The sequence below is a fragment of the Mixophyes fleayi genome, chromosome 6, assembly GCF_038048845.1.
Source record: "Mixophyes fleayi isolate aMixFle1 chromosome 6, aMixFle1.hap1, whole genome shotgun sequence".
NCBI lineage: Eukaryota > Metazoa > Chordata > Amphibia > Anura > Limnodynastidae > Mixophyes > Mixophyes fleayi.
Window position 1 is genome coordinate 190757356 of NC_134407.1, and position 9473 is coordinate 190766828.

At 37.6% G+C, this 9473-nt stretch overlaps 1 protein-coding gene across 1 annotated transcript in view; it reads left to right on the forward strand.

The window, feature by feature from the left end:
- LOC142095001 (protein-glutamine gamma-glutamyltransferase E-like) overlaps positions 1 to 5124 on the forward strand; it is a 49322-nt gene extending 44198 nt beyond the window's left edge. The window contains exons 12-13 of the mRNA XM_075177700.1: positions 982 to 1115; positions 4725 to 5124. Of these exons, the coding sequence (XP_075033801.1) occupies positions 982 to 1115; positions 4725 to 4908 (318 nt within the window). The 3' untranslated portion in view covers positions 4909 to 5124. The remainder of the gene's footprint in view (positions 1 to 981; positions 1116 to 4724) is intronic.
- Positions 5125 to 9473: the final 4349 nt, after the last annotated feature.

Consider the following 9473-nt stretch of genomic DNA (forward strand, 5'->3'; position numbering starts at 1 on the left):
GCTAATCCAGATCCGAAACCAAAACCAGTTCTCGGGGGTCAGTGAGCATCTCTATTAAAAACCAGCCCACTGTACATGATCTGTTTGAATCTGCGAGTCTGGCTCACAGCTCCTCGAATGCTCTTATTGTAATATTTTAGATGGTAAGTATATAACAAATCAAGGCCATCATTTAGAGTCGAATGCCTTTTGCTCCCCGAATGTTTGTGCAAAGGTTTGAATGCAAAACGCGACAGTATTTCTGCATCAGCCATACGTCAGGCATACACATGTCTATACTTGTGCCCCATGATAGCATAGAGATGCGGGTCAATAGTGTTAGTAATAAATGCATACACAATATAATGCAATAAAGTGCCATATACCTAAAAGAGAATAGAGTGTATAGTGTGATTAATAAATGCGTAATTTACTGCTTTATAAACCCAACGGAAAAGCACAACAAGAGACTACAGGCACTTGTATGTATTTGTATTAAATATCATCAAGCAGCTAAATTGCCAAGGATAGTTGCTAATCCCCAAAGTACAAAATAAATAAATAGAAAAAGGAACAGCGCTAAAAATTAGTATGAGACAATAAATAAATATAAAATAATCTATGAAAATCAAACTAATGTTAAAAATAGAAATATAACGTTAATTAACTGATGGCAAAATTATGTTTCCAATTATAAATCCAATGGGATCTATAAAAACGATCCAAATTGTATCTAGAACAAATCAGCAATAAAGCATGTCTGCAGCTTAAATTAATGTTGTAAATAGCACACAATCTACGCTTATTATAGTTTAGTACAGATCTGTATTCCTCCCTCACGTCTTAAGAGTCACTGGGCTGACAGCAATGAATGGAAGCAGCCTTAAATGTATTATTATTATTATTATTATTATTATTATTATTATTGTTATTAATATAGAAATGCTATTAAATGCCTTTAAAGTTAGTTGCATCTTCTTAAATTACATTTCTGTTCTACAGATCTACAGTTTTGCGTCTGTAAATAACCCCCTGGAAGTGGAGATCACGTATACAAATCCTTTGTCTACCTTTCTAAATGATGGGGTCTTATCCTTGGAGGGCAGTGGCTTGATCCAGAAAAAATTAAAAAGAAAGTAAGTAAATCTCTGATATAGAAGAAAAGACTGATACATAGAGATCAGTAATAAAAACCTGTAAGGTAGGATCCTTGTAATTCTGTTTATGAGACAGCAGAGGGCAGGGTCTTCATAAGTAGGTATATCTGGTTTCTAGCTATTGATAAATGCATGATATTATGAAACACATTATTAAGTTAAATAATGTCACACAATAGTAAAATATTGATATGGTTAAAGGGTATTTGGAATAGCACAAAACTCCACTTTTGAGTCCTGTCTTTTCAGTGTTTAATTTGCAAAATAGAACCTATCCTACCTATAACCATTTTCTACATGCACTGTCTAGTATAAAATGGTTATAGGTAGCAAATTATTTGTTGCTTATGACTACAACAATATTGTTGGCTAGCACTGTTGGTCATTCTTATCTTTTTATATCTTATCCTGAGATACACATGTAGTATATGTTGACAGTTGTTTAAATCATCTCCACGCTCACTCAAGGACATCCTAAGATCTGCTGCTGTTAAGGCTGCATGTGATCCTGTGCTTTCTGCATTCTATACATAACTGTTCAATGAAAGATATTTTAAAAGGCAAATTTATATGTAAGAGATTTAAACAGCGGTAATATGGGTGCACCACTCCAGATGGGGGACACGTTTAAAGACTTGGGTCCCCACGTGACCCAGCTGTAACCAGCACTGGTGGTTTCATTGTAGCATCAGTGATGCAGCATCACTATACTGAACTTCACCCCCCACCCCCTTGCCCTGGTGACCTTACCTGCTGTCACTAGTGGGGATGTCTAACTATGTAACACTATGGGGCATATTCAATTAGCTTTCCGGTTCGTGGTAACGCGCGTTACCGCAAACCTGCGCAGTATTGCTGGCAATACGGTACCGCAATAACGCAGATTTTCGTACGCAACCCTATGGGGTGCGAACGAAAATCCACGTTATTGCGCGAACCGGAAAGCTAATTGAATATGCCCCTATATGTGTTACACTAGTGCATCTATCTATACTGCCCAGCATGCTTCAAGGTGCACAACAACTCTCCAGTATTTATAGAGACCTCTGCAAGCTAGAAGTCTACTTAGATTTTTGGGCAGGCTCAAATATCTGAAGAGGTGCACTGTGCAAAAGTGAAATGTCACATCAATGTCCAACCTGCTACTACTTTACAATTACCCCTTTCATTAAATAAATATTTTCAGTCACTAAACAATGCTCAGTTTAACCTCATACGCTGATTAAAGTGATCCTTTGCGTGAGGGGACATAAACACTCTTAATTTCACGTCATTTTTTGAGGAGCTTATTATTCTTTTGCGAGGGAGAGGGAGAGTGAATGTTGGGGTTAACTAGTATAGATTTATTTTTGTAGAGATCAGCATGTCACATTTGGGGGGGTATGTGACTCTGCTTTTTGGTTACAATTCTAATTCCACTGGCTGCACTTGTCACACATTCAGACAATAGAATATGGGCAGGAAAGCGTTAAACAGCCAAAGTTGATCATTTTGACCATTGGTCAAGCTTCTGGAAATATTCCAGGTGATCACAATGATCAATTTAGGGTGATAACTTGCAGAAATAGATGGCTCTTCCTCAGTTTCAAAATAATTGTGCAGCACCCCCAACAAAACAATATTTGCGGGGAGTTTTGGTGAGTTTTATAAATGTCATTACTACTTTCTTCACCACTGTCATGAGGCTGTGAACACACTGATGCATCTTTACTCTGACATATGTGAACCATATGTAAAATAGAAAAAAAACACTTGCACGAAATTGACCCCTTAAGAAGAGCACCCAGTGCTAAATGAGATTTTATCCTATAATAGCCGGGCAGCCAATCAGGAACAGTCTCTTACACCTGTCAGCGGGTCATGGAGAAGATTATTTTTTTGTATTAATAGACAGGAGCCATATTACCTATTTATTTATTGTAAGGGGCACAATTACTTATTTATTATTATAAAGGGACTCAAGTAAGTATTATTTAATTTATGAGGGGGCCAAAACTTGTAGTGCACCCTTTGGGACACTAAAATTATCCGTATGTACTGCCTCCCATGTACATATTAGCGATTGCAGTTCTACAAGTGCCAGCATGCAAGAGTCATGGGATGCCAGTGCATGCTGACACTTGCACTTGTAGTGCCACAGGTGCATGTGTTACAGTTTCACATGGTAACCACCGACCAGTTATAAAAGGATAGGCCCACTGCTAGTCAGCATTGGGCCTATCATCTCTAGGTGTAGTGACATAATTGTTTGTTCAGGCCCTCCTTGATGGATCTTCAAAGCTTCTCACTGTTCATTCGAGGCTTCTCACTGGTCCTTCAAATCTTCTCACTGTTCCATTGAGGGTTCTCACTGTTCCTTGAGGCTTCTCACTGTTCCTTTGAGGCTTCCCACTGTTCCTTTGAGGCTTCCCACTGTTCCTTCGAGACTTCCCACCATTCCTTCAAGACTTCTCACTGTTCCTTCGAGGCTTCTCACTGTTCCTTTGAGGCTTCTCACTGTTCCTTTGAGGCTTCTCACTATTCCTTTGATGCTTCCCACTGTTCCTTTGAGGCTTCCCACTGTTCCTTCGAGACTTCCCACCATTCCTTCAAGACTTCTCACTGTTCTTTCTAGGCTTCTCACTGTTCCTTTGAGGCTTCTCACTGTTCCTTTGAGGCTTCTCACTGTTCCTTTGAGGCTTCTCACTGTTCCTTTGAGACTTCTCACTGTTCCTTCGAGGCCTCTCACTGTTCCTTTGAGACTTCTCACTGTTCCTTCGAGGCTTCCCACTGTTCCTTCGAGGCTTCTCAATGTTCATTTGAGGCTTCTCACTGTTCCTTTGAGGCTTCCCACTGTTCCTTTGAGGCTTCTCACTGTTTCTTCGAGGTTTCCCACTGTTCCTTCGAGGTTTCCCACTGTTCCTTTGAGGCTTCCGACTGTTTCTTCGAGGCTTCTCATTGTTTCTTCTATAAGACTCCAGTTCTGTTGAAACTGACACAGGCTAGATTTTCCAGCATCTAGGATGGGATGTTGACAGTGTATGCAACACATTATTGTGGCAGTCGTAGTTTCTTGTCCAATTGGGTAATGTATACATTCCAAACCTTCAGGAAAGGATATTTGAATTTCCCTCCCAACAGCATTGACAACTCTTCCTCTCTCCCTGCTGTCAGCACAAATGGACTTGTAGCATTGTGGTTTCAGGGGAAAGACGTTACCCAAATGGCTACATCCGGGGAGGAAGTTGTTTAACTAGGGAAGTTGTCCAAGCCTGCACAGGCTAAAGTCAGTGATATCGTAATATAGCATGCTCTATGAAGAGCGCTTGCTCGACTTCTGAGTTAAGCTTTAGAGTGGCTAGGCTTGCATCAAGGCAAGCTTTCTCTATTCCTTTATACGTGTATTATAATGTGTGCTATGAACAATGGACCCTGTTTTTTTTATTTGTAAATATATAGTGCATACTATGTAATAAAGCAATAACAAGAGAATGTAGAACCTGCTGTCAGGTTTTATTTAAATCTATTATAATTTCTATGTAAGGTAGCTATTTTATTTGATGAATATGACATTTTGTACACAGAGTAAGCAATTGTTTTTCACTGCAGAGTACCAAAGTTGATGCCCAGAGAATCGCGCAGAGTAATGGTGGAAATCACTCCATACAGAAGTGGCACAAAGCAACTCACGGTGGATTTTACATCCAAACATTTTCCGGCCATTAAGGGAATTCATAGTATAGAGGTGGCAGAAGTGGATGGAGTGGAAGATGAGTCTATGTCAGTAGAATGAAGTGATTGACAATAACTGTGAAAGATTTGTATATGGTAAATTGGTGCGACAGTACATATGGTTTGTAATATTTCTTCTTTTGGTGAGAAATTCAAGAAAAGGAAAGCATACTCTTTTTATAAGCAAAACTTATTTACACTGTATTTTCATAATTCTTTTTCACTATGTTTTCATAATTCTTCAATAAAAATGCACTTATATGTTATACAGATTAAACCTTCCTTTCTGCATGATTTCATCAATTAGAATCTGTGGGAGTCACCATATGCCAGAATGAAATATTGTCCATAAATACCATGCAAAATATTTTCATCTCTAGTTTTTATCACCACTACAATGACGCAATGTTTACATGACATTAATACTGAAACAGGTAACATTAATTGAATAGGAGTAAAGGGATTCCAAACGAGATTGCAAGCTTCCAGAACAAGATCACAAACTTGCTGCATATATTTCTGGGACAAATGACCACCATGTCTTTAAACTGGTTCTGTGTGACGCTGTGGGGTGAGGTGGGCAGGGTTGCAGAAGGACCAATCAAGGAGTCGCAATCAAGAGACTGAGAATGTTTTCTATATAGAGAATGAAGTGCATCATATAGTCACAGTGACTGCTTTACATTTCAAACAAGTGGATATTTAGAGGGCATTTCCGGTGAGGTGTGTGCATCCAACGGGAAATTAGATATTTATTCCAGTTAAATTTGAATTCTGAATCTGGCACAAAAGACAATGGTATGTGAGTTGGAGTCTAGTGGAGATTATGGATTAATGAGGAAGAGTTGGGTATCCGCATCCTACATCGCTGCTTTCTCAGCTAGCACCCCAAAGGGCCGCAAGTGTCAGCTCTGGTGCAATTGCAGTGCAGGCTAATATAATGTTTAGCTCAAAATTATGCAGAGCAAATGCAATTATGTTAAACTCTAAATCACGTCCAAAATGTCTGGAGAGTTTGAATATTGTAAACCCAGCCAGCATGGATCATTGTTATTTGGTACTCACACATAATATATGCACTTACATTGACCTATGCATTTCCTGCATTATAAAAACATATTATTGTTGTATGTGTGTTATATGACATCTGGCTGATAAAGGCTCTGTCACAAGGTAATTGATGTCGAAGTCGTATAATTGGATGAACAAAAGTATATTGGTTAATATTGTTTTATCGTGCAATTGCACTCAGTATGCCATCCTACACGGGTCATGGCGCTATCACACGGTAAAATACGCACGCACACACTCGCACTACAACATTTAGTTATTTATATATTTCATATTTATTAAGGTTCCAATTCACATTCATTTATTAGTAAAATGTATTAGATTGTATATTTATTCATATATAATACTGTAGTAAAGGTTTTTATGGTTCAGGTGTTTTAAAAGATAAAGAGTTTGGTCTCATATTAAAGCTTATTTCACCAGCATTAACACGGAGTGGACGGAATAGCGATCGCAAGATACAAGCAATATGAGATTAATGCTAAAAAAATACTTTTCTGTGGGTCAGTTTGAACTGGTCATTCAGAGTCAAATCATGGGAACAATAGGGTGGGGGTTGTTCCCCTCACCCTTTGAAAGGATCAAATGAACTGACCTATAACTTGCAAGGAACTGGAATGCCATTAAGCCAGGACCAATGAAGACCTTACTAAGTTTTAGCTGGACAAGTATATACAAGCACACTGGCTTTTGTTCTCTCTCTCTCTCTCTCTCTGAACCTGCTACATGTGAGCATGGCTGTGTTCCATGGACCTCGGTGAAGCTCTATAAGGAAAATGTAATGTATTCAGTGTTTTATACTTTCCTGCTTTAATGTAACATTTTTAATAGGTATCATGTATCGGCCAAATTGTACTGTATTGTACTTATTTATTTTACTGCTAAACAAATTGCTTTTGCTAAATAATTTGCTTGTGTATAGAACCACACAAATCGCTTAGACAATGCTTATTGGAAAACGATAAAATTACTTTAATATTGAAGAAAGAAATGGGCAAACCAGGCCCACCACAATCACTAAAGTGGAAGCAGACTCTGAAAAAGGAAAGTAAAGGCATTAGAGCTTAAAATCAAAACTTTGTGCAATCCAAACAGTGTCTTTGCAAATGTAGTTAAATTTGTGATGATTTGGGGTGTGAATTGCATGGCAGTATAAGTAGTATCAGCTGGCCGCAGCTCTGCTCCTACATCAATTACCCTACAGTTACAGGGGGTACCAGTCCTGTCTCCACTTGTCGCACTGAGAGCTCTGCACCCAGCAGTAACCAGCGTCCGTAAAGATCAACATACACCTTCCTTATTTATTTCTTTATTTTCATACTGTTTTATTCATTATCTAATATTTATCTAATTTGTATGACTTGCATATATGACGTTAATAGATTTATCATGCTATCCCTCAGTAAGTAACTAATTTGGAATATTAAACTCATTAATTTACTTATATATTATACTTTTTGTCCTTTATTTTTTTCTTTCCTCTCTTATCCTATTTAGTTTTTATTATATTCACTAATCTACCTTTTGCTATCTGATGCTGGCTTTGTCAGCTTAATTGCAAAGACTAAATATATAGTCATCATATTTATCCTTTTACTGTTTGACCTACTGTTGATTTCCTTTTTTTATGCAAGTCTGATTCCACTTCAGTTAATTAATGAGTTAGAGATGCTCCAACTTTAAGTGATAAATAAGAACCTGTTTGTTGCACTGCCTAGAAATGTTTCATTTGTACCACAAAACAGGATTTGTCAATACTAAAAACAATTTCCCTTTTTTTTCCTTAGAAATAAATATCATATCTAGGTGTGATCAGCTCAGAAATATGTTGTTACAGATGTTGCATGTGCATACTGAATAGATCAGTTGGACCAACCCAGTTGAGTCAAGACCAATGGTCATTGTAAATATGAGCGGATAATGAAAGACTAGATGTCATTAATTGTGTACCATATAAAGTTTAGTGGCAATTGAGTCATACAAGGAATGCACAGGCATAAACATGAGCTTAAAAAATAAAAACCTTCCAGTGCTGGTTAGCTGGACTTGTAACCATGTAACTTGGCGAGCAACCATTGGCGAGCAAACATTGTCATCCAGATAATCAGCCCCCATTACCCAGAGAAAACCTCATACCTAGGTTTAAAGGAATAAAGACTCTGGACTCTATTTAAAGTACAAATTTGCATCTGGATAAACCAGATTGCAGTGCAGGGGGTGCAAATGCAGTGTTCTTGCATGCAGTGAAAATACTGGCTGTTTTGCATTCATAGTTTTGGATTATAGTACAGTGTAACAAGACTGCACATCACAAAGTACAGTACATAAAAAGGAATCCTGAATAAAGGTGATATAAAAGCAGCCCATAAAAGCCAACCAATGACTTGTGAGTGCTAAATACAGTAACAAATCCATAGTATTTCATTTACCCCTTAATAATTCCATATTACGAGTCTGGATTACGGAAATATCATTATTCCGCAATAAATATATTATGTTACAGAAAACGTACTTGACCCCAGTAATTGTGATTTGAGGTATGCTTGGAATTAATTCATTACATTGTTAAGATGTGATATTGTCTGGTTATTAATTATTGTTGATATTAAACTGAATTGGAACTGTAAATGTGCTATTGTGAAATAGTGGCATGGCTGGTATTTTTATTTTATGTTAAAAATAGCAATCCGGCTATAACATTATGAAAGAAAACTTTCAGCCAGTTGTATCATGCCTATGTTATGTGAGAGCATTGCTAAGTTTCTCAAATGCTTCTTAGGTAGCTATTGTTCTTTTATGGTTATTCATGTATTACTAACAATTAGATTAGGTGACATAAGTGCACCCAGAGTACATACCTATAAGCGGGTACATTTCTATATAAAGAAGTATAAAGTGATGATACCTTAGTGCCATCCACTTATGGGGTAGTTTTTCAATTTCTTTTTGTACCTTTCATGTTGCCAATGATTTATTTATTTTTCTTTAGAAAGCATTATTTAGCAATGATATAGTATACTTCTGCCATGATAGTTGTGAGGTGGTAAAATAAATATGTACCCATGCAGCACTAACACCAAATAGGCCCTTGACCATGACCATACACCCTCCAAAAGATGCTGTCACGCTAATGCTTCTGACCGCAGGTCAAGTGGGTATGAGATCATTAGAACCAATAGGTTCCATTCCGATATGTGTTTTCAAACTTTTACCAGCATTACAAAAGCTGGCAAAAGCACGATTTTCAAACCCAGTGGGTAAGTGGTCTAACTGGATAAAACATTACTGATTGAAAATGGAAGAAAGAAAGTTTCACCAACAGCATCGGAAGGGGTTATATGAAGTTGTAGGTCAAGTGTGTATGAGATCATTGGAACCAATAGGTTCCATCCCATTATATGTTTACAAGCTTTTACCAGCATTACTAAAGCTGGCAAAAGCACGATTTTCAAACCCAGTGGGTAAGTGGTCTAACTGGATAAAACATTACTGATTGAAAATGGAAGAAAGAAAGTTTCACCAACAGCATCGGAAGGGGTTATATGAAGTTGCAGG